General features: G+C 42.5%; 1 protein-coding gene across 7 annotated transcripts in view; it reads right to left on the reverse strand.

Moving 5' to 3' along the window:
- Positions 1-25,900, reverse strand: part of SSH2 (slingshot protein phosphatase 2) — a 314,778-nt gene that overhangs the window by 33,461 nt on the left and 255,417 nt on the right. For 4 of the 7 annotated variants that reach the window (XM_033184405.1, XM_033184409.1, XM_033184408.1 and 1 more), the window contains 5 exons: positions 22,458-22,526; positions 21,610-21,675; positions 16,070-16,264; positions 9,914-10,007; positions 9,651-9,779 (listed from right to left, as the gene is read on the reverse strand). In XM_033184405.1, coding sequence (XP_033040296.1) covers positions 9,651-9,779; positions 9,914-10,007; positions 16,070-16,264; positions 21,610-21,675; positions 22,458-22,526 — 553 coding nt within the window. Of the gene's footprint in view, positions 1-9,650; positions 9,780-9,913; positions 10,008-16,069; positions 16,265-17,668; positions 18,307-21,609; positions 21,676-22,457; positions 22,527-25,900 lie in introns of those variants that run through there. The other 3 variants (XM_033184407.1, XM_033184412.1, XM_033184411.1) reach the window with 3 other exon arrangements.

A 25,900-nucleotide genomic window follows, 5' to 3' on the forward strand; every position in this document is an offset into this window, starting at 1 on the left:
GACGGGGTTTCACCGTGTTAGCCGGGATGGTCTCGATCTCCTGACCTCGTGATCCGCCCGTCTCGGCCTCCCAAAGTGCTGGGATTACAGGCTTGAGCCACTGCGCCAGGCCGAGACAAAGTCTTCCTCTGCTGTTTAGGCTGGAGTGCAGTGGCACACTGCAACCTTGAACTCCTGGGCTCAAACCATCCTCCTGTCTCAGCCTCCTGAGTAGCTGAGACTACAGGCAGGCAGCACTATGCCTTGCTAATTTTTTCACTTTTGTTTTTTAGAGATGAGGTCTCACTATGTTGCCCAGGCTGGTCTCAAATTCTTGGCTTCAAGTGATCCTCCCCACCTTGGCCTCCCAAAATGTTGGGATTGCAGGAGTGAACCACCACACGCAGCCTAGCTTTAATCTACAACAGTCCATCTTCTGCTTTCTTTGGGAGTGTGGGAGGGGATCTTTCATAATATTGACATATTGACATTTTTGTAGACTCCACATCTGCTATCTTGGAGAATTCCCCACGATCTGTATTTTATTTATTTTTGAGACGGAGTCTCACTCTGTTGCCCAGGCTGGAGTGCAATGGCACAATCTTGGCTCACCTCAACCTCTGCCTCCTGGGTTCAAGCGATTCTCCTTCCTCAGCCCCCTGAGTAGCTGGGATTACAGATGCATGCCACCATGCCCAGCTAGTTTTTGTATTTTTAGTAGAGATGGGGTTTCTCCATGTTGGTCAGGCTGGTCTCGAACTCATGACCTTGTGATCCGCCCACCTCGGCCTCCCAAAGTGCTGGGATTACAGGTGTGAGCCACCGTGCCCAGCAAAAAGATTTCTTTTTTTTTTTGAGATGGAGTCTTGCTCAGTCGCCCAGGCTGGAGTGCAGTGGCGTGATCTCGGCTCACTGTAAGCTCCGCCTCCCAGGTTCACACCATTCTCCTGCCTCAGCCTCCCAAGTAGCTGGGACTACAGGCGCCCGCTGCCACGCCCGGCTAATTTTTTGCATTTTTAGTAGAGACGGGGTTTCACCGTGTTACAGGATGGTCTCGATCTCCTGACCTCGTGATCCGCCCGCCTCGGTCTCCCAAAGTGCTGGGATTACAGGCGTAAGCCACTGCACCTGGCCTGTATTTTTTTTTTTTTTAAGAGGTGGGTCTCATCATGATGCCCAGGCTGGAGCTCAGTGGCTATTCACAGGTACTACCATTGTGTGCTATAGCCTTGAACTTCTGGCCTCAAGTGATCTTCCTGCCTTAGCCCCCTGAGTACCTGGGACTACAAGTGCATGCCACCATACCTGGTTTGTATTCAATTTTAGAGTGACTTTTCTATTATTTTCCATTTACTATTTTGGGCATACAAAAAAAAAGTCAAAATCTTATTAAAAAGTAAACTTAGAGCTCCGGCGCAGTTGCTCACGTCTGTAATCCCAACACTCTGGGAGGCTGAGGCGGGCGGATCACCTGCAGTCGGGAGTTCGAGAGCAGCCTGACCAACATGGAGAAATCCCGTCTCTCTGGGTGTGATAGTGCACGCCTGTAATCCTAGCTACTCAGGAGGCTGAGGCAGGAGAATTGCTTAAAACAGGAGGCGGAGGTTGTGGTGAGCCAAGATTGCGCCATTGCCCTCCAGCCTGGGCAACAAGAGCGAAACTCTTGTCTCAAAAAAAAAAAAAAAAAAGTAAACTTAGGAGTCTCACTCTCACTCCTCTTTAATTCCTATTGGTGACATTTTCATTAGTTTCTGATTTATTCTATTTTGAAAAAATACAAGCAAACATATACTTATTGCTACTTCTTACTCATATTACCAATTCTTACACGAAAGTAACATGCTACATATAATTTTTTATTCATTGCTTTCATTTTACATATATTTCATTTTATATATCCTCAAAACCACTAAATGTAACAGTTCATAGAGATCTTATTCTTTCCTACATCTGCATAGTACTTTACGAGTAGTGATATAATAGTTTATTCAACTAGTCTCCTATGAATGATGTTTCTTATTCGTGGAAGCAGGTTTGCTGGGTCGAAGGCAGAATACAGTTTTGTTAAACACTGCTAAATTTCCCTCCATAGAGGCTGAAACAATTCTGTGGTCCCACCAGCAATGCGTGAGAGCACCACTTTCCCCACAGCCTTTCCAATAAACTGTGTGGTTAAGAATTTTTGCCAATCTGATAGGTGTCTCAGTGTAGGTTCAATATGCATTTCTCTTAGAAGTAAGAGTGAGCAACTTTTCATTGTTTAAGGTCTATTTTCTGTCTTTGAGCTATCGGTTCATATCTTCCGAAAAGGCAGACATTTTATTATTTATTTATTTATTTGTTTGTTTTGAGACGGAGTCTTGCTCTGTCGCCCAGGCTAGAGTGCAGTGGTGTGATCTTGGTTCACTGCAACCTCTGCCTCCCGGGTTCAAGAGATTCTCCTGCCTCGGCCTCCCAAGTACCTGGGACTACAGGTGCATGCCACCACTCCCAGTTAATTTTTGTATTTTTAGTAGAGACGGAGTTTCACCATGTTGGCTAGGATGGTCTCCATCTCTTGACCTTGTGATCTGCCCGCCTCAGCCTCCCAAAGTGTTGGGATTGCAGACATGAACCACTGTGCCTGGCCACCCCCTCTGTCTTTATTTGTAAAATGAAAACACCCTTCTCACCCCAGTCCTATATATTTAATGAGTACCTTTCCCTCAAATTATACATGCAAAGTTTTTCCCATATTAAAATGGAAAACCCCTCTCTCTGTCATAAATCCTCCTGCAGACTCTGTCCTTTCTCTCTTTCCTTCATGGCTTCATAGAAATAAAGTCAAATACTCACTTTCTGGATGGGCGCAGTGGCTCACGCCTGTAGTCCCAGCACTTTGGGAGACTGAGGTGGGTGGATCACCTGAGGTCAGGAGTTTGAGACCAACCTGGCCAACATGGTGAAACCCTGTCTTTACTAAAAATACAAAAATTAGCCTGGTGTGGTGGTATGTGCCTGTAATCCCAGCTACTTGGGAGGCTGAGGTGTGAGAATCACTTGAACCCGGGAGGTGGAGGTTGCAGTGAGCCAAGATAGCACCATTGTACTCTAGCCTGGGCAAAAAGAGTAAAACTCTGTCTCAAAAAAAAAAAAAAAAAAAAAAAAAAAAAAAAAACAACAACAAAAAAGCAAATACTCACTTTCTCTATTTCCTGATTTCCCACATGTCTCATCCATAGCACTTGGGCCTCCACTCTCATCACTCTTGCTGATGTTACTAATGACCTCTCCTAATTGTCTTATCACCACTGTATCTTTATTCCACTGGCCTTCTCTGAGTATCTATCTGATATGGCTCATCATGCTCTCCTTCTAGAATTAGATCAGACTGTACAAATATCTAGTCTCATGCCTCACACAATAAAGAGGATCGATAAATGTTTGTTAATTGGAAGATCAAATGTGACCAGGAAACGAAGCACTATGAAAATTGTCAAGTGTTGTGTAAGTATTATCATATTACAGGTGATCTGTAATCTGGCCATTGAACTGGGAGAGCTCAAGGACACTGTGCTCAAGTTCCATTTAGGAAAAGGTCAGTAAGTGATGTACAGGCAAGGGCCCTGCTGGCTTGTTTTAAAAAAATACGGGAGGTTCTGAAGGCTCTGCTCAACCTTAGAAAACAAGCTCCCGCACCAAAGAAATAGGCAAGAACTATAAAGGACTTCAAGGAGACAGATGCCAAACAATAGGGGCTGAGAGGTTACACTGGAGCCAGTGAAATGTGACCACCTCACTTCTTAATTTAGAAATCTAAATTCTTCATGGAACTCTGTCCAGTTAGATGAAAATAACACTGACGTGATGGATAAAGTCCCTGGTTTTCATCTACCTGTCCAGAGAGAGTTCAACTTGACAATGTGAAGTGATATCTATCCATTGGCAAATGAATTAAAGGCACTGGTTACTGACTCACTGAAGCCCATATAAAGTGACTTGGGCTACAGTTAGTGCTGCTTCAGGTTCAGTCTGAAAGACCTGGAGACCACTTGGTATAATTACATTTTTGTCCTCAATACAAATGCCATGTATATTAGACTTCTGGGGCCCTTCGCAGACCCAATTATCCCCCCATGCTTCATAGGCTTATGGTGACAATTCTCCCGGGGTTTCCATTATGTTCTATGTAATTATGTAAAGTATTTTCTAATTTTACTGAAGTGTAAAATGAAACATTTGGACTATAACACATTTTAAAGTAAGTTCATTTCCATCTTTTACTCTGGTTCCCTTGCACTATACGCTGGCCCAAAGACCCAAGTAACTGATTTCTTTTCATGTTATCCTCAGGAAATAGCCTTGCTGGAGTCCAACTGTCCAAGGAAAATAGAAGAGGACAGCATATTTATAGCAAATAAGGACTGTACTGTGGGAGTTCTGCTAAGATAAATATAACCTGATGTAATATCCAAGGACTGGTATCTCTGTCCATATTTTATCATATCATTTCTATAAGCCTCAATACTGTAAGTCACATTACTGTGGCAACCAGGCATAAGCTCTTTATTAACTTTTCCTTCTAAGAGACGTTTATGCCACACCTCCAATTCAGGGACAAAAATCATGAATGTGATAAAATAATCCTTTCGATTACTGTCTCATCTATTTACACACCCTCTGTTTCTCTGCATCTACAGTAAAAGAAACCAATTTGATGACTTTTTCTCCTGCTTCAGCCTCCCGAGAAGCTGGGACTACAGGCGCCCGCTACCATGCCCACCTAATTTTTTTGTATTTTTAGTAGAGACAGGGTTTCACCATGTTCACCAGGACGGTCTCGATCTCCTGACCTTGTGATCTGCACGCCTTGGCCTCCCAAAGTGCTGGGATTACAGGCGTGAGCCACCGTGCCCGGTGAGGATGACTTATTTTTTCAGTTCAAGGGTATATATGCAGGTTTGTTACATAGGTAAACTTGTGTCATGGGGGTTTGTTGTACAGATTACTTCATCACCCAGGTATTAAGCCTAGTACCCACTAGTTATTTTTTCCTGATCCTCTCCCTAGGCTGAATTTTTCTCTGAAAAGGAAACACTTTCCAAAAAGATGTCAAATACTGTAATGTCAAATCTTGGAAAAGATAATCAGCAGTAAAAGTTCTGACTATTTTTTAAATTCACCAGCAAAATTACTCGTTATGTGTCCAATATACTTGTTTGCCTGTTTTTCTGCAAAGGGTCTCTGTCAACATCTAGCTTTTTCTCAGCCAAATCGGACAGCCTCCAGGAGAGCTGTTGATACTGAAACTTAGTTGGGCAAAGGCTTTCAGCTGAGAGAAGTGATATGCTTGTAAGGGTGTAGAATCTCTTTTTCTAGAAACAACCTGGCTTCCCACCAATCAATTCTCTCTTCTCAATGCAGCTTTTATTTAAGCTATAATCTACACTTTCCCACTCCATACCAGCTGGATACTTTCCTTAATAAACAGATCTCTGTGCAGTACACTGCAGAGCTGAGCATTCTTCCAAAGGGAGGGAGAAATCCTGTTGCCTCTCTTTACTCAATCTGGTTGAGCTCCAGACATAGCAGCTATGCACAAGATGTGATGACTTTGCAGAAAATCAACACCACTTGCAGCTAGAATGCCTCTTTTTCCATGTCAACTGCTGGGAAACCCAGCAGGGCAAAGACTCAATGGAGAAGAGACAGGGATTTGGACATAGGATATGGCAGTGTAAACAAAGGGAGGAAGCCACCAAGGAATAAGTATAATAAAATGTTTAGACAACTTGTTCATGCATTTACTTTGTTAGGTAGGAGTTAAATTACAGGGTTCCTCAATTCTGAAGTTTTTTTTCCCCCAAATAAATATTCACAATGGAAAGAAAATGTCCATTTTCTAGAATACAGAATTATACCTGAAGCTGAAGACATTTTCATTTGTTCAAAAATATGTACATATATACACAATGCTGATGTGCAAAAAAAGTACACAGATGTGTATTTAAAAAAAAATTCTATGTGATACTCTAATAGTGAATATATGTAATAAATTTGTTCAAATCCATACAACGTACAACACCAAGAGTGAACTCTATTGTAAACTATGGGCTTTAGTTTATAATGATGTGCCAGTGTAGACTAATGAGCTGTAACAAATGTACCACTCCAGTGGAGGAGTGGCAGAGACTATGCATGTGCTGGGATAAGTTGTAGATGGGAAATCTCTATACCTTTTGCTCAATTTTGCTGTGAACCTAACACTGCTCTTTAAAAAAATAAAAGTCAGCCGGGCGCGGTGGCTCACGCCTGTAATCTCAGCACTTTGGGAGGCCGAGGCAGGCGGATCACGAGGTCAGGAGATCGAGACCATCCTGGCTAACACGGTGAAACTAAAAATACTAAAAATACAAAAATTAGCTGGGGATGGTGGCGGGCGTCTGTAGTCCCAGCTACTTGAGAGGCTGAGGCAGAATGGTGTGAACCTGGGAGGCGGAGCCTGCAGTGAGTAGAGATCGCGCCACTGCACTCCAGCCTGGGTGACAGAGCAAGACTCTGTCTCAAAAAAAAAAAAAAAAGTCAATGTATCATATCTGTGTGTATATACAAAAATATATATGTACATCTATAAATAAAAGTAAAAAAGATTGGAGCTGGGGGCGGTGGCTCATGCCTGTAATCCTGGCACTTTGTGAGGCTGAGGCGGGTGGATCAGGAGTTTGAGGCCAGTCTGGTTGACATAGTGAAATCCCGTCTCTACTAAAAATACAAAAAATTAGCCGGGTGTGGTAGTGTGTGCCTGTAATCCCAGCCACTCGAGAGGCTGAGGCAGGAGAATCATGTGAACCTGGGAGGCGGAGGTTGCAGTGAGCGGAGATCGCGCCACTGCACTCCAGCCTGGGTGACAGAGCGAGACTCTGCCTCAAAAAAAAAAAGATTGGAAGGCAATATTATATAACAAAAGATGATGGTGATTATCAGTCTTGATTAAATAAATATAATAATCTATTGTCTTCTAAAAGTTTTAAAAATGAACATGGATTATCATTATTTTTAGACAGGGTCTCACTTTGTTGCTCAGGGTAGAGTGCAGCGGCATGATCATAGCTCATTGTAGCCTCCAACTCCCAGGCTCAGGTGATTCTCCTGCTTTGGCCACCTCAAGTGCTGGGATTATAGGTGTGAGCCACCACACCTGGCCCGAATTATTTTATTTATTTATTTTTTTGAGACAGAGTCTCACTCTGTCACCCAGTTTGGAGTGCAGCGGCGCGATCTTGGCTCACTGCAAGCTCAGCCTTCTGGGTTCACACCATTCTCCTGCCTCAGCCTCCCAAGTAGCTGGGACTACAGGCGCCTGCCACCATGCTCAGCTAATTTTTTTGTATTTGTAGTAGAGAAAGGGTTTCACCATGTTAGCCAGGATGGTCTCGATCTCCTGACCTCGTGATCCACCTGCCTCGGCCTCCCAAAGTGCTGGGATTACAGGTGTGAGCCACGGCGCCCGGCCCAGAATTATTTTTTTTAATAAGAAAAAAACTCAAGACAGAAGATTACACCTGACAATAATGAAATCATGGTATTAATCTACTGGCACAAATGCTCAAATGCATTTGTAGTTGATTAGAGAAATGTCATTTTGGGGAAATTAGATCGTTTTTTCTGCTTACAATACTATTAAAATTTGCTTGTATGGCCTAAAATATACCATTTGAGGAGTAGTTCTTGAGTGGGTCAAGAACACAGGGAAGCATGCATGAAATAAAACAGGTTGATCAGTCAGAAACTGACTGTATTTGATCTTCATCATGTCTATATTCTTTTAAGTGTTAAAAGCCAAGCTCAATGGGAAACTTGACTCCCAAGTTTGCAGCTTCAGTCACATGAGCTCCTTTGGACTACAGGTATTTGCCCTTCATAAAAATTAGTCTTCAAAAAAAAAAAAAACAGTTGGGAGGGCCTCATAGAATGAGTGACTCACAAGTTTTCTATAGATAACCCAAAGATTCTTTCCAACAATACAAGAGCAGGATATATCTGAATCCTTGTGGAAGTATACATAAGAGACAACAAAGCCAGCTGCCTTGCAAATGGAAAAGCCAATGCCAGTTTTGCAGTATGATCTACAACCAGAAATGCCAACACATATTGGTCAGTTAAAGTAATGGAAAGTAAGTCCCCTCCCAGCTCACCCAGCTTTTCATGAGTAATTTCATAGCTAATACAGCACTATGAATCACTCTAGACACATATATCCTAGAGTGTCAACAAGTTATTTCAGGGCACAAGTCTTCAAAGGCATAGTCTGAGTGCCTCATGAAATAAACACTTGAATATTCAGAGTGGGGTGGATCCAGTTTAGTCAGTTCCTGAGCATTTATTCCCCTTCTCTTCTGTTTCCCAGCTTCTAATCATTTCACAGTTTATAAACGTCCTCAAGAAGAGAAAGGAAGTGAAATTCAAACCAACTGATTGACTTCCTTGTAAGCATTTTTGGTGAAAGTGTGGGAAGTGGACACAAAATGAGGTTTTGGCATTCTCCATTGATTTTAATTATTCTTGTTAACTTTGTTCCCACTACATGTACAGATAAGAACTAAAACTCTAACATTTGAGAGAGAAATAGGTCTTAGGATTTTAGAAGCTTTCATAATCTACCTGTCAGAGAGGTCTTCTTGGGCTAGTTACAAGGTCACTAAATGTTCAGGAACCATGAAGAACAATTTTTAGTCACCAATTTTTTGGTAATCATAAAAGTAGGGACTCAAAGTGTAGCTACAGGGTTTCATATGTTTGAAAGTCCAGTAGTCTCATCTCTCAGTTATAGAGTAGCTCCCACCAGCTCTGCTCAGATATATCAGACCTTAGACACATTTGGCAGATTTGAGAGTGACCTTAAAGGATCATCCTATTTGGGGTCAGGTGCAATGGCTCATGCCTGTAATCCCAGCACTTTGGGAAGGATGAGGTGGGCGGGCTGATCACTTGAGCTCAGGAGTTCGAGACCAGCCTGGGAAACATGGTAAAACCCCATCCCCACAGAAAATACAAAAATTAGATGGGGGTGGTGGCACATGCTTGTGGTCCCAGCTACTCAGGAGGCTGAGAAGGGAGAATCACTTGAGCCTGTGAGGTTGAGGCTGCACTGAGCCGAGATTGTGCCACTACACTCCAGCCTGGGCAATAGAGCGAGACCCTGTTTCAAAAATAAAAACAAAATTAAAAATGAGGGCCAGGCACAGTGGCTCATGCCTGTAATCCCAGCACTTTGGGAGGCCAAGACAGGCGGATCACCTGAGGTCAGGAGTTCAAGACCAATGTGGCCAAGATGGCAAAACACCGTCTCTACTAAAAATACAAAAATTAGCTGGGTGTGGTGGTATGCACCTGTAGTCCCAGCTACTCGGGAGGCTAAGGCAGGAGAACTGCCTGAACCCGGGAGGCAGAGGTTGCAGTGAGACGAGATTGTGCCACCGCACTCCAGCCTGGGCAACAGAGCGAGACACACACACGCACACACAAAAAAGTAATAAAATAATTAGGAAGTGATGAGGTTTGAGTACTTATCACTTTTGTCTTTAATGTAAGTTACATTATATTGATGTATAATAAAATTTAACAATTACCCCCGCCCATGAGTCCATATGGGTTAGCGTTAGCACACCACTTAAAGTAGCCTTAAAACTTACCAAGAACACATGCTCAAATATTTGTGTAGGGCTATCCATTTGACCAAGGATCACTATCATTTCATTGTCTATAAATTCCTTGAATTCCCGCAAGTTGCACACCATTTGCATTTCCAACTCTGTTCTTATCTGAAACAAAGATGACATATTGTACCCATCTCTTAAAGTCCCTCTGTACTTTCAACCATGCACTATTTCCAGCCCCACACCTACTGTTACACCACTGCTAGCCTTGGAACAAACAAGGACTCAAGGTCTCTTACCTCTTTGGATGTAATATTCTCCAAATCCTTCTGCATCATGATCTCCCTTAATTTGGTTTTAATTAGCCTTTCTGTTCGTTCACGTTCAGTAGGTCTGAAAAGAGAGAAATAACGATTATTCTTAAGCAGGAATTTGACTAAGTTAATGAATGTACCATTTGATTAGGCTTCCAATTTAGTAAACCTTGCCTTTGTTACCCTCAAATTCATATTGTGGAAGCATGGCAAAATAAAATCATATTTTAAAAAGCTTATTAATTTTCAGAATGTACAGAATTTAAACATATTAGAAATTATTACTTTGAAGAGGTTATATGTGTCTAAAGCCCTTAAATACATTCATGTATTTAGATCATGAGGGAGCAAAGATAATTTGGGTGTACTGATTGTAATTTTTTTTTTTTTTTTGAGATGGAGTCTCGCTCTGTCGCCCAGGCTGGAGTGCAGTGGCGCCATTTTGGTTCACTGCAAGCTCCGCTTCCTGGGTTCATGCCATTCCGCCTCAGCCTCCTGAGTTGCTGGACTACAGGCACCCGCCACCACGCCCGGCTAATTTTTTGTATTTTTAGTAGAGACGGGGTTTCACCGTGTTAGCCAGGATGGTCTCGATCTCCTGACCTCGTGATCTGCCCGTCTTGGCCTCCCAAAGTGCTAGGATTACAGGCGTGAACCACCGCACCTGGCAGATTGCAATACTTTAATGGAGGACGATACCCATACTTGTTTCTGTATTCTGGGTATTACTTACTGAGCTACAATACCTAGCTCAGTAGACCAGTACTATGACCTACCACGGAACTAAGTCTCCTGTGGTTTAAAATGCCACCTTATGCTGATAAGTCAATGTTGTGGTTCTAGAAAATGGGAAAGAAAGAAGAATGATCCTGCCTTCTTCAATAAGGCAAATCCTCTCCCAAAATCGGTTGTAGAGATCAACTACTTAGAGCAGGGGTACCCAATGGGTACTGGTCAGTGGCCTGTTAGAAGAGGGCAGCAGAGCAGAGCAGGAGGTGAGCGGCGGGCAAGAATTACTGCCTGAACTCCGCCTCCTGTCAGATCAGCGGCATTAGATTCTCATAGGAGCGCAAACCCTATTGTGAACTGCACGTGAGGGATCAAGGTTGCATGCTCCTTATGAGAAGCTAACTAATGCCTAATGATCTGAGGTGAAACAGTTTCATCATGAAACCATCCCCACCCCACTGCTCCCTGTCTGTAGGAAACCAGTCCCTGGTGCCAAAAAGGCTGGGGACTGCTGACTTAAGAGCCCTTCTATCCAGAATGCTTTCCTTTTAATGACAGTTCTCACAGTATCTCTGTGAAATAGTTATCCTTGTTTTACAGGTAGGGGAAACAAACAACTGAAAAGTTAAATGACATGCTGATAACCATGCTGGCACAGGAGAATTAAAATGCTCAGCCTAGCCTAATGCTCTACCTGAAGGATTGTCACTTCCTTTAGTCTTCTGACTCTCTTAAAAATAAAATCACCCTTCAAACTTTAATATGAAATCAAACTAGGTAGTTGACTCTCCAATTATTAGAAAAGTAGTGGTTCAATGTAACTGGATACTTCTCCTCTAAAGCATTATTTCAGATTATGCAGAATTTGAATGAGGTTGACAGGGAGTACTTTGTTTCATCTCCTCCCCAACTCCCACCACCTACTCAAGAAAGGTATCTGGCTCTGCACCTCCTTATTTGGAGATGAAAATGGGCTAAGCCTTCAGGCATCCTGCCTGCCCTTGCTGCCTACAGCCTTATCGCTGGTTGCAAAAATAGCTTTGGTAATCTTCAGAGATGGATGCTCTAACCCCACAACCTTGGGGCTTCCCACCACTTGGGCTCTTAATTTCTCACGAACCCTATAGAACACAGCTAATCCCTGAGGTGTTTCTCTTCAATCAGCCAAGGTATTCCTGTCTTAACTAGGATTAAAATTCTTATCCATGCTTTATTTATCTTAGACATAGCTAATGGTAGAAAATAAATGTATAATTTCAGTCTTCCATTAAAAATAAATATTGGGCCAGATGCAGTGGTTAATGCATGTAATCCCAGCACTTTGGGAGGCTGAGGTGGGTGAATTGCTTGAGCTTAAGAGTTCGAGACTAGCCCAGGCAATTGGCGAAACCCCATATCTACAAAAAATAAAAATAAAAAATTAGCCAGGCATAGTGACACACAGCTGTAGTTCTACAGCTACTTGGGAGGCTGAGGTGGGAGGACTGCTTGAGCCCCAGAGGTGGAGGCTGCAGTGAGCTCTGATTGTACCACTGCACTCCAGCCTGGGTAACAGAGCAAGACTCCGTCTCAAGGAAAAACAAAAAGGTAAAAACAAATTTTAGTACCTGTGTTGATGGGTCAGATTCCCTAGTTCCTAAGCAATTTTTCCTTTAATTCTTCACAGGTGTTTGAGGCAGAGTGGTTGGGGAGTAGAAAGACCTAGGTTTTAATCCCAGCCCTGCTATTGGTGGTGTGACTTCTAACAAGTTCCTTCTTCCCTGCGCCTCTGTTTCCTTTTCTATAAAATGAGTAGAGTAGGCTGGGTGTGGTGGCTCACACCTGTAATCCCAGCACTTTGGGAGGCTGAGGCAGGTGGATCACCTGAGGTCAGGAGTTCGAGACCAGCCTGGCCAGCACGGTGAAACCCCGTCTCTACTAAAAATACAAAAATTGGCCGGCATGGTGGCGGGCACCTGTAATCTTAGCTACTTGGGAGGCTGAGGCAGGAGAATTGATGGAACCCCGGAGGCAGAGGCTGCAGTGAGCTGAGATAGTGCCATTGTACTCTAGCCCAGGCTGAAAACAGTGAGACTCCATCTTAAAAAAAAAAAAAAAAAAAAAAAAAAGAATAGAGCAATAATACCTGTCTCATGATATTCTTATGAGAACATGCATGAAGTGCTGGCATAACACCAGATGTATATCCCATATATGTATATTCCCTTCTTCCTCCTTTCCTTGGATTTCAAAATAGAAATTATTCACAGAAGAGTATTTAAGTCCATTTTGGCACACATTCTTCCTGTATTCTCAGTATCGTTTTATAGGCTTTTCTAGTCAACTTAGGGAGGAGGAGGAATGGAAAAAGCATTACAACACACAAATCTGCTTTTTCCTCCTCAATTTCATTGGAGAAAAATTTGGAAAATATATAAAGTACATAAAAACCACTGAAAATCCCTCTACCTAGAGATAATTATTAACAACACTCTGGCCTACAGCTTTCGTGTATTCTTTTTCTGTAAACAGACAGAAGTTCTTAAAATATATCTTTTTTTTTTTTTTTTGAGACGGAGTCTCGCTCTGTCGCCCGGGCTGGAGTGCAGTGGCCGGATCTCAGCTCACTGCAAGCTCCGCCTCCCGGGTTCACGCCATTCTCCTGCCTCAGCCTCCCGAGTAGCTGGGACTACAGGCGCCCGCCACCTCGCCCAGGTAGTTTTTTGTATTTTTTTTTGTAGAGACGGGGTTTCACCGGGTTAGCCAGGATGGTCTCGATCTCCTGACCTCGTGATCCGCCCGCCTCGGCCTCACAAAGTACTGGGATTACAGGCTTGAGCCACCGCGCCTGGCCTAAAATATATCTTAAAATTAGGATTATTATTGCACATACTAAGAACTAACAGTTAATAAGCCTTTATCATTTGCCAGGGACTGCCTTTATGTTTTTTGCTTAGGGATGTAAAGAGAGTAAGAGTAATTTCCTTCTTCTTCTTGTTTTTTGTGTAGTGTCAAAATCTTCTCTAATAAAATCTTTTTTTTTTTTTTTTTTTTTTTGAGACAGAGTCTCGCTCTGTCGCCCAGGCTGGAGTGCAGTGGCATGATCTGTGCGATCTTCTCGGGTCAGTGCAACCTCCGCCTCTCAGATTCAAGTGATTCTCCTGCCTCAGCCTCCTGAGTAGCTGGGATTATAGGCGCCTGCCACCATGCCCGGCTAATTTTTGTATTTTCAGAAGAGACGGGGGTTTCACCATGTTGGCCAGGATGGTCTCGAACTCCTGACCTCAGGTGATCCACCTGCGTTGGCCTCCCAAAGTGCTGAGATTACAGGTATGAGCCACTGTGCCCAACTTGTCTCTTAATAAAATCTGGAAAAAATGGGAAGAAAATTTATCTCTCTCTCATGTAAGTCTGGTTTAGAATGTGCTTTTTTGAGCTAGATGAGACATCCATTTCTCTGAAACTCATCACCTAGCTGTAAAGCATGAAATCACCAGTAACATTTCCCATGAATCTTTATTTTTCAATTACTGTGAGATTCTGAAAAGACCAAGGCTACTGAAAAGAAAGTCCTAGTAGCAATAACACCCTGTGCAAAAAAAGATTCCACTGCTTTTTTGACTGTTCCTTTCATACAATTTTTGGAAAGTTCACCTTTTCTAGTAAAGAGCATTTTTTAGGCCAGGTGCAGTGGCCACGCCTGTAATCCCAGCACTTTGGGAGGCCGAGGCAAGCGGAGACTAGCCTGGCCAACATGGAGAAACCCCGTCACTACTAAAAATACATAAATTAGCTGACCGTGGTGGCACACGCCTGTAATCCCAGCTACTCGGTAGGGTGAGGCAGGAGAACTGCTTGAACCCGGGAGGCAGAGATTGTAGTAAGCCAAGATCATGCCACTGCATTCCAGCCTGTGCGACAGAGTGAGACTTGGTCTCAAAAAATAGAATAAAATAAATTATTCTGTTTAAAAAAAAAAACAACCCGGCCGGGCGCACGGTGGCTCAGCCTGTAATCCCACCACTTTGGGAGGCCGAGGCAGGTGGATTGCCTGAGCTCGGGAGTTTGAAACCAGCCTGGGCAACATAGCAAAACCTTGTCTCTACTAAAAATACAAAAAATTAGCTGGGTGTGGTGGCGGGCACCTGTAATCCCAGCTACTCAGGAGGCTAAGGCAGGAGAATTGCTTGAACCCAGGAGGCAGAGGTTGCTGTGAGCAGAGATCATGTCACTGCACACCAGCCTGGTGACGGAGCAAGACTCTGTCTTAAAAACAAAACAAAACAAAAAAACCCCTCCCCACCCAAAAAAAAAAACCCAGGAACTGTTTTGGCATGACTTTAGGAATCTAAAGGAGAATCCTGTTTGTAAGGTCAGACAGTAACTAGCTACTCTTCTTTCCCTACTGTAGAATACCTTGGAAGTGCAGAAAGATCAATTTAGAGCAAAAGAAACATCATGACGAATTTACAAAGCAGGCACTAAGTGTAAAAAAATTTCCAAAATAGCCACAGAAGTTTCAACACATAGACCTAAAAAGGAAATAAACATCAGCTTTACCTTAGGCTGTTATCTAACTCACAGTACACTAGGGAGATTTAATTAAATTGTACTGACAAGGACTTATCAACGGAAAGGTAAAGCAGAAGAAGACATTTGAATGATAAAATATTTAAAAAATCTTTTAAAGTTAAAAATTAACAGGCTGGGTGTAGTGGCTCACACCTGTAATCCCAGCATTTTGGTAGGCTGAGGCAGAAGGACTGAGGCCAGGAGTTTAAGACCAGCCTGAGCAACATAGTGAGACCCCATCTCTAAAAAATAAAAATTTAAAAATTAGCCAGGTGTGGTGGCACATGCCTGTAGTCCTAGGTACTTTGCAGGCTGAAGTGAGAGGATCACTTAAGCCCAGGAGTTTGAGGCTGCAGCGAGCTATGATTGTGCCACTGTACTCCAGCCTGGGTGACAGAGTGAGATCCTGTCTTTAAAAAAGAAAATTAGCTTAACAAGTTAGGCATTAAGTTGACTGGAAACATCTTTTCTTAAGTATTACAAACATGACTTTGAAAGCTTCTTTATATCACCAATAATGCTTACTAAACTGATTCTTTCAGATAATGCAAACTCAAACTTCAGCCCAACTCCTTTAAACTCAATTTTCAAATTAGTGGAATCTGAATAATGAAATTTTATGGTATTGCAGTTTTTGACTATGGAGACTCCACTGTGCCTTGGGGTGAAGCTTCTCAGGCCTTTGCAGGCAACAGCAAGAATAGGATTCTTCATGTGTGGCAGATATGTGGTATTGACAGTGACTAATATTCCTAGGTAAGATTAATTCTTCAAGAGAAAAGATTAGGGAGGCACATGCTTCTTATGACTCCTCAGGACATAATGGAGAGAACTTCCATAATCCTTAGCAAACTGACTTACATGTCGGTGAAGAGAGCTGGAGAGTCGGGCCGGTGGGACTGGACATCTTGCATAGCATTCCATTCATTGACTGAGGATTGATCTGAGTTGATATGGCTCTCATAATAACTCACCCAGGTGAGAAATAGGCTGCCTGGGTAGTAGTTATGCGCTCTGGCGACTTCACAAGCCTTGTGTAAGCTCTGTAGTGCAGACCTGAAAGATATGCTGGGAAATGAGCACCATAGAACTGTGGGGTGCCAAAGGCCAATAACCTGTGTACCCCAAACTCTTCTAATTTTTAAATTCTGTAAAATTTGTCCTCTGGAGAATCTACTCCTTGAAATTCAAGATTCTCCAATTCTGATTATACCATATTATCTATCCACAGCAAGGGACAAGACAGTTGCTGAAAGATATGATGCATCATTAAGGTAGGGAGAAGGTGGGGAAGGAGAGCTGACAACTCACCAGTGAAAAATAGGTCCAGGTACCTACGGAGCACATGATCCTATAGTTAGAACCATGCAGTGACTGCTGTTATCATTAGAAAACTAAAGATCTGACTAATTTGCCATATAAGGATTTGTTTCCCTCAGCACAGGATGTTACAACATACATTTTCTGTAATTCTTAAGAGGCTTCACAAAGATCACATGGCTGGATGTCCCTAAGCCTTGAGGACATGTCCTTTAATTTCCAGGAAGTATTGATCTAATGATATTTATTATTCCTGCTGCCTTAGTCTCCTAGTCTCTTTAAATCCATGAGCTACTTTCTAAGAACAGATCTGGTTATTCTTTTTTGTTGAGACAGTGACTCACTCTGTCACTGAGGCTGGAGTGCAGTGGTGTGATCTCTGCTTACTGCAACCTCCACCTCCTGGGTTCAAGTGATTCTCATGCCTCAGCCTCCCGAGTAGTAGCTGGGATTACAGGTGCATGCCACTACACCAGGTTAATTTTTGTATTTTTAGTTGAACAGGTTTTTGCTATGTTGGTCAGGAAGGTCTAGAACTCCTGGACTCAAGACATCCATCCGTCTTGGCCTCCAAAAATGCTGGGATTACAGGTGTGAGCCACCATGCCTGGCCTAGCTCTGGTAATTCTGAGACTAATTAAACCTTCTGGCTCTGTCTGAACTCAGGAACTCAAGAAGAGTAAACAAATTGAAAAGTACATTTTTCATTATATATGTGGGAAAAGTTTAAGCTAGAAATACTAGGAAGTAAGTTATACAAGAGCAAGAACCTTTCTTTCTACACTTTGTTTACCCAAGTGACTAAAAGAATACCTAGTTCATAGGTGGAGCTCAATTAGTATTTGTTGAGTGAAATGTCATTAGCTATAAACTAATGTCTCTCGAAGAAAAAAGACATCATGGCCAGGCACGGTGGCTCATGCCTGTAATCCTAGCACTTTGGGAGGCCAAGGTGGGTGGATCACTTGAGGTCAGGAGATCAAGATCAGCCTAACCAATATGGTGAAACCCTGTCTCTACTAAAAATACAAGAATTAGCCAGGAGCAGTGGCACATGCCTGTAGTCCCAGGTACTCGGGAGGCTGAGACGGGAGAATCGCTTGAACCTGGGAGACGGAGGCTGCAGTTAGCTGAGATGGTGCCACTGCACTCCAGCCTGGGTGACAGAGCGAGACTCTGTCTCAAAAAAAATATATATATATTTTTGTTTCCCTCGTAACAAAAATGATGCATGTCTACTTTAGAAAATTAGGGACCTCAGAGAAAAGGCAGAAATATCCTGTAATCTGACCACCCTGAAATAACCGCTGTTAAGGTTTTAGTGTAGATTTTTCCAGTCTTTTTGGCTATGCATAGATGTATAATAAACAAAGATATGACCCTATTCTCCATACCATCTATAACTTGCTCTTTTGTTTTACAGCCTATCATCAACATCTTTCCATGTCAAATATTTTTCAACTGGATCATTTTTAATGGTTGCATAATATTTAATGATATAGATGTACCATAATTTACTAATCCCTATTTTTCAATCATTTAAATTGTTTTTCATTTTTTGCTATTATTAGAACACTGACAAACATTCTTATAGCTAAAATCTTTGCACACATCCATGTTTACAAACATGGAGTAAACTCATAGAAGTAGAGTTACTAGGACAAAGATCATGCAAAATGATAAGGCATATTGGCAAATCACTCTCCAGAAAGGCTGCTCCAGTTCATTCTTCCACCAATAGTACATCACAGTGTTTGTTCCTTGAATCCCTGTCAACCCTATACAATGTAAATTGAGAAAACAAATTTAAGCCAATTTAATAAGGGGAAATGTGTCGGTCCATTTTTATTAGGAAAACACAAAGGTTTTCCTTTAAAAAAAGTTGCAGAGTCTTTTAAAAATGCTTTCTATTATTCAAAGTAAGCCAAAGTCTCAAGAGAATAATCTGAGAATTTCAGTTTCATTGCACAGATTCAAAGGTAAGAGCCAGTTTAGTGTAACTTACAGAATGCCTAATGCATGTTTCTTCATCTAGGAAACACATGCTCCAAAAGCATCTGCCACAGAGGCTGGTGCAATTGTCCTAAAATACACTCAAGGCCTAGCCACCTCAGATACTCCAGCTGCATCGGAGTGGGAGGCTGCAGTAACTATCTTCCTGTGAAGGAAACACCTGGTCTAAACGTTGCTTTCATCCACACATCATCTATTTTTTTTCCCCTGTGACTTCAACTCACTACTCCCCATAAGGTACATCAAGAAAAGTTTATTCTGCAATAAGAGTTATGATCAGTTTACTTTTACAGGGATGTCTAATTTTTTGGCTTCTCTGGGCCACATTGGAAGAACTGTCTTGGGCCACACACAGAATACACTACTGATAGTTAATGAGCTAAAAAAAAAAAAAAAAAAAAAGCCGGGCGCGGTGGCTCAAGCCTGTAATCCCAGCACTTTGGGAGGCCGAGACGGGCGGATCACGAGGTCAGGAGATCGAGACCATCCTGGCTAACACGGTGAAACCCCGTCTCTACTAAAAAAATACAAAAAACTAGCCGGGCGAGGTGGCGGGCGCCTGTAGTCCCAGCTACTCGGGAGGCTGAGGCGAGAGAATGGCGTAAACCCGGAGGCGGAGCTTGCAGTGAGCTGAGATCCGGCCACTGCACTCCAGCCTGGGCGACAGAGCGAGACTCCGTTTCAAAAAAAAAAAAAAAAAAAAATTGCAAAAAAAATCTCGTATTTTAGGAAAGTTTTATGAATTTGGATTAGAATTTTAGGAAAGTTTTATGAATTTGTGTTGGGCCACATGCAAAGCCGTTCTGGGATGCATGTGGCCTATGGGCCATGGGTTGGACAAGCTTGCTTTAGAACATCAAAGCTTGATTTAAGGTTATTACTTGAATTAAGACTGCTCTGTACTCTTCCCCAAAATATACCTGAAAATGCTGTCATTTATGGTTGTTACTGCTGTTTGGATTTACTTGTTACTTAAGAACAGATAAGTCAATTGTCTTTAACTGAACCTTAGTCAAAGGAGGTCATAAATTTCCTAAGTTTTCCATGAGAAACTTACCTGCAAAATATGCCCTAACTCTAAAAATCTGGTCTAAACACATGACCTGAAACTCTGTCCTATCTCAATCACTGCAGGTAATGATAAGACTTAATTTTTCAGTGACGCTTTGGACTCCACATACTTCCATCCTATCAATTCTGTTTTCAGGGGTAGTTTATCTCCCTGGGGTCTTTTTCAGGTTCTTTTATTTCTTGTTTTGCTTGCATTCTGTCCATTCCACTCCTCATGGGGACTTCTACTACCTAACAGGCAGCTGAATAAGAAACTGAAATTCAAATCCCTGACTGGGGAATGAATTCTGAATCTTAGTCACATCATTCTCTGGCTATATTAGATAATTTTCTTTCTTTTTTTTTTTTTTTTTGAGACGGAGTCTCGCTCTGTCGCCCAGGCTGGAGTGCAGTGGCCCAATCTCAGCTCACTGCAAGCTCTGCCTCCCGGGTTTACGCCATTCTCCTGCCTCAGCCTCCCGAGTAGCTGGGACTACAGGCGCCCGCCACCTTGCCCGGCTAGTTTTTTGTATTTTTTAGTAGAGACGGAGTTTCACCGTGTTAGCCAGGATGGTCTTGATCTCCTGACTGTGATCCGCCTGTCTCGGCCTCCCAAAGTGCTGGGATTACAGGCTTGAACCACCGCGCCCAGCTATTAGGTAATTTTCTAGATAATCTAAAATAAGAGAATAAGAGGCGAGGTGCAGTGGCTCACACCTGCAATCCCAGCACTTTGGGAGGCCAAGGCAGGAGGACTGCTTGAGGCCAGGAGTTCAAGACCAGTCTGGGCAACACAGAGAGACCCCCGTCTCCACAAAAAAATAAAAAAAATTAGCCAGGTGTAGTGGCACATGCCTGTAGTCATAGCTGCTTAGGAGGCTGAGGTAGGAAGAACACTCGAGCCCAGCAGTTGGAGGCTGCCATAAGCTATGATTGTACCACTGTACTCCAGCCTGGGCAACAGAGGGAGACCCTGTCTCTTTAAAAGAGAGACAGAGAGAGAGAGAGAGAGAGAGAGAAATATCTATCCTGTCTAAATGTAAGAAATACTCTCAGGGCAGTTATGTAATCCCTCCAAAGCATGTTTTCTAACCCATAGTAAGGGGCTAATAATATTATTTTGGGGGCTTGGTATGATGATTAAATAAAATCCATGTAAAACATCTGGCATGTAGTAAATAGCCCTGAAATGTCCATATGCCAGCTGATGGTTATTAGCAAGTATAATGTTTTCTCTAGGCTTTATTTGCATTATGCAAATAGCCACCAGCAGTTTAAATGGAAATTTATCTATCCATAAAGTAACTCTGTGAATGCTATCCCTGGTTACCTTACGAAATAGCTAATGCAGGCCAGGCGCAGTGGCTCACACCTGTAATCCCACCACTTTGGGGGGCTGAGGTGGGCGGATCATGAGGTCAGGAGTATGAGACCAGCCTGGCCAATATGGTGAAACCCTGTTTCTACTAAAAAATACAAAAAAATTAGCCAGGCGTGGTGGCACATGCCTGTAGTCCTAGCTACTCGGGAGGCTGAGGCAGAAGAATCGCTTGAACCTGGGAGGCAGAGGTGGCAGTGAGCCGAGATTGCACTACTGCACTCCAGCCTGGGCAACAGAGTGAGGCTTCGTCTCAAAAAAAAAAAAAAAAAAAGAAATAGCTAATGCATAGCAGTGTATGTTCTAGATTTGGCTCTTAGTCCACTAAGTAATTAACTTAGTCAATGTGTCCCTAAAAAAGCTCAGTATCAACTGGCTTATCTAAACCATTAAGTCTCTGCCAGAGCCTAAGAATACCACCTCTGAATTCCTCTGAATTTCACTTGTTCACCAAAACTCAAGGCCTTCCAATTGTTAAAAATTTGAATATTGCATTTCTAGGTCATCTTTAACTACGATGGTTACACAAACAGATCATTTAGCATTTTCAAAGCAAATTGTATCATTTCAGACATTTCTTACAAAATATTGCTCCAATAACATTAAAACTCTTTTGTAGAGATAGTAAAAGTCATCTTACCACATTGCCTGCACAGATACAGGTTTGAATATGTGAACTCTATTATCCGTCGATACACTGAACCCACTAAGGACAAATGAGAACAAGACAAAAATCCACAAATTAGGGTAGGTTATTTCAGTTGTGAGTTTTCACGGATGTATCCCAGGCTAACCACAACTGGCTCCGTAGAGGGAATCATTAGGCATTTCACGTAGAAGTTTTAACTAGCGTATAAGACTTGACCATAAAGCTTTGACAAATTGTCTTGACTTCATCTACCAAGCAAAATGAATGGATTCCCATATTGGAGTTAGGGAATTAAATACAGTTTCCCAGCTGTAGCTATGGACAAAATGTTCTGTATATTTCTATTTGGAGGTCTTGTGGTTCTTAGCAAACCTGACCCTGGTTTTATAAACTGGAGCAAACATCTTGGTCTCTTGGGGACACATTCTAAAAACATTAGGAGGTAGGGTGGGGGTGGGGTCACTGGAAGGAACTGGCACAGTAAAGGGGTTATACTGTAGGCTGACAGCTGGCAGAGGCGGCAAGAGGTTATTTGAAACAGAACATATCATCCTTTGGGAGAGCATTGCAACAGTCGCACATGCTCAGATTAAAGAGCCAACAAACTAGTTCTTCTTTGTCTTGATTCCTACCACAGTCGGCCTAGAAGAACAGAAGTGAAAGACCCTGGCAAGTTGTATTTTTACTCCACTTTACAAAACAGGAGTTTAAAAGGACTCATTGAGCTGCTGACATGAAAGTTCGGTTGGCACACTGGGCCTCCCTTTTAGCTGAATGAATGTGCAGTAAGATGGAGCCCCATCCCTTGGCTTTCTGTAACAGAATAAAAAATCTCTTACCCATCACCATCCAAATGAATTAGCGTGTCGCTCCAGAGAGGCAAAACTAAGCCCATGGTACAAGTGCTACTGCAAGACAAGAAATAGTCCACAAGTTACTCCCTGTTACTCTGGGAAGCAGTCTTTTGTTTACTAACTCTTTCAACACCAAGGATAAACTCTTAAATTCTAAATTCTGGCATACGTGTTACAGTGAAGAAATTTCTATCATATCACTATTAATCTTTTTTTTTTTTTTTTTTTTTTGAGACGGAGTCTCGTTGTGTCGCCCAGGCTGGAGTGCAGTGGCCGGATCTCAGCTCACTGCAAGCTCCGTCCCCCGGGTTTACGCCATTCTCCTGCCTCAGCCTCCCAAGTAGCTGGGACTACAGGCGCCCGCCACCTCGCCCGGCTAGTTTTTTGTATTTTTTAGTAGAGACGGGGTTTCACCATATTAGCCAGGATGGTCTCGATCTCCTGACCTCGTGATCCGCCCGTCTTGGCCTCCCAAAGTGCTGGGATTACAGGCTTGAGCCACCACGCCCAGCCATATCACTATTAATCTTATGTATGTCCTCAGGAGCTGTTTTAAAGAGATAGTTCCTTAAATATTTAATGAAGAAAACTTGCTGACTCAGCTTCCTACATTGTCATCTTGCAAATGACCACTATCTAAAAAATGCAGATGATTGCTGCTGACTTGCATTTGGCAGGTCTTAGCACAAGGTACAGTGCCCAACTGAACTCCAATGATTTTTTTTTTTTTTTTTTTTTGAGATGCAGTCTTACTTTGTTGCCCAGGCTGGAGTGCAGTGGTGTAGTCTCGGCTCACTGAAACCACTGACTCCCAGGTTCAAGCAATTTCCCTACCTCAACCTCCCCAGTAGCTGGGATTACAGGTGAGCGCCACCACACCTGGCTAATTTTTTGTACTTTTAGTAGAGATGGGGTTTCACCATGTTGGCCAGGCTGTAATCCCAGCACTCTGAGAGGCTGAGGTGGGCGGATCACCTGAGGTCAGGAGTTCAAGACCAGCCTGGCCAACATGGTGAAACCCCGTCTCTGCACTAAAAATACAAAAATTAGCTGGGTGCAGTGGCAGGCGCCTGTTATCCCAGCTACTCAGGAGGCTGAGGCAGGAGAATCACTTGAACCTGGGAGGCAGAAGTTGCAGTGAGCTGAGACTGCGCCATTGCACTCCAGCTCTGGAGACAGAGCAAGACTCCGTCTCAAAAAGAGTGATTCCAGAGCTCAGGAGATTCAAATCAAGACTGAAAGAGCTTATCCACATTGCAACCTGGACCTGAACAACAGAAAAACAGCTGCCATGCCAGAGTCCAGGAGCAAGACAGCTCTACCATAAGTTTTGTTGAGGAGATGAGATGAGCGCACAAAAAATTTGTTTTGAAAATGGCTTCACAAGATGAAGTGGGGATAGTTTTACGGTAGCTTTTTGCTTTGTATTTAGTGAGTGCTTAGACAGGTTCTTAGCAACAAGTATAATTTGGAATATAAATATGATGGGTTGGTAGCCCAGTGACAAATCCAGAAATTAACTATATAAAAAGATATAGACGCTGCAAAAGAGTGTGATCTATAAGCTCGTGACCAGATTTTGGTTAACCTTTGGACAAGTGACATTGATATACAGGAATCAACATTACATTTTTGGCTTGTATTCAGGCCAGAATGCTTTTTTACATTAAGAAGCAGCTTTTTCAGCTGGGTGTGGTGGCTCACGTCTGTAATCCCAGCACTTTGGGAAGCTGAGGCAGGCGGATCACAAGGTCAAGAGATTGAGACCATCCTGGTCAACATGGTGAAACCCCATCTCTACTAAAAATACAAAAATTAGCTGGGCATGATGGTGCGTGCCTGTAGTCCCAGCTGCTCGGGAGGCTGAGGCAGGAGAATCGCTTGAACCTGGGAGGCGGAGGTTGCAGTGAGCTGAGACTGCACCACTGCACTCCAGCTTGGCCACAGAGCGAGACTCTGTCTCAAAAAAAAAAAAAAAAAAAAAAAAAGAAGTAGCTTTTTCACACAACAGGAAGGAAAGGCCTGAATAAGGCACACTTGGTATTTTTATCCAGGTTACCTCAGTCTCTCAAGATTTTTCTCCATTAAAGTATAACTACTTACTTTAGTAAATATTCAACTCATTCAATAACGGTTTATTTAGTGCCTGCTATGTACCAGACATTTCAAGGTGTTAGGAGGACAAAAAGAAATGGAAAAACAACAACAACAACAACAACAAACCACGAAGATCTATTATTTTATAACGTAAAATATATGTTACATTTTAGAAACCAAGATTATGCTGCATACTAAAAAATTTATTTAAATATAACATAATACTCAAAGAACTTGTAAGTGGGCTAAATGAATTGGCTGCAACGTATTATTAAGAACTATTTGTACTTGTCATTATCTGGGTTCCACTTAGGCTTAATACTATTTTGAAGCATTAACATTTTACATTCTCAGATATGAAATGATACAAATTCAAATTCCTTCAACAACAACTGAGACAGAAATGATTTTAGATTACCTGAGCACCTGAGACTTCTTACAGTCCAAGGACTCATTAAAGCGAGGATGTATGGGAATTTCATAACACTAAGTTTAGCAAACAGAATGAAAACTAGTTTCTGGCGTTTCATGTCTTATTTTGTCTTCTATAAACTAAAATTTCCTTTGGCTAGTGACACCGGTCAGATACGAATCAGACAGGGCCATTGGCAAAAGACAGATGTAATTCACCGAGTATAAACTACTGGGTACCTATATTAATATGCATTCTTTCTGGTAAAGTTTAGGACAAAGTGAAAGAGCTAAGATTAGACATGTGCTTGCTCATATTCTGGGTCAGGAGAATCTGCGGTTATTGTCTTCTGTCTCTAGGGGAAGATTCAATTGAAGCTTCGTGAGGTTCCTGTTCCTGTTTTATAGGGTTTTCAAGGGAGGGGGTCAGGGAGAACTGAACAAAGGAAATACTAGCTAGAACAGTGCTGTCCAACTGAACTTTCTGCAAGAATGGAAAATGTTCTATACATGTACTAATATGATAGCCACTAGCACATACGGTCACTGAATACTTGAAATGTGACTAGTTGGAACTGAGGAACTGAAATTTCATTTAATTTTAATCTATTTAAAAAGACCAATGCATGCTGTATGCAGTCGCTCATGCCTATAATCCCAGCACTCAGGAAGGCAGAGGCAGGAGCTCAGGAGTTGAGACCAGCCTGGACAACACAGAGAGACCATGTTCTCCACAAAAAGGAAAAAAGAAAGGAAGGAAGACGAAAGAAGGCAGGCAGGCAGGCAGGAAGGAAGGGGCACATATGGTTAGTGGCTACTATACTGGACAATACAGATCTAGAGAGATTAAAAACCTAAATTAGAGGTCCTAAAATCCTAATGAAGGTAAACAAGGTAGGTGCTGTTACAGGAAAATGCTT

Source organism: Trachypithecus francoisi, unplaced genomic scaffold (assembly GCF_009764315.1).
Source record: "Trachypithecus francoisi isolate TF-2019V2 unplaced genomic scaffold, Tfra_2.0 Lachesis_group20, whole genome shotgun sequence".
NCBI classification, from domain to species: Eukaryota; Metazoa; Chordata; class Mammalia; order Primates; family Cercopithecidae; genus Trachypithecus; species Trachypithecus francoisi.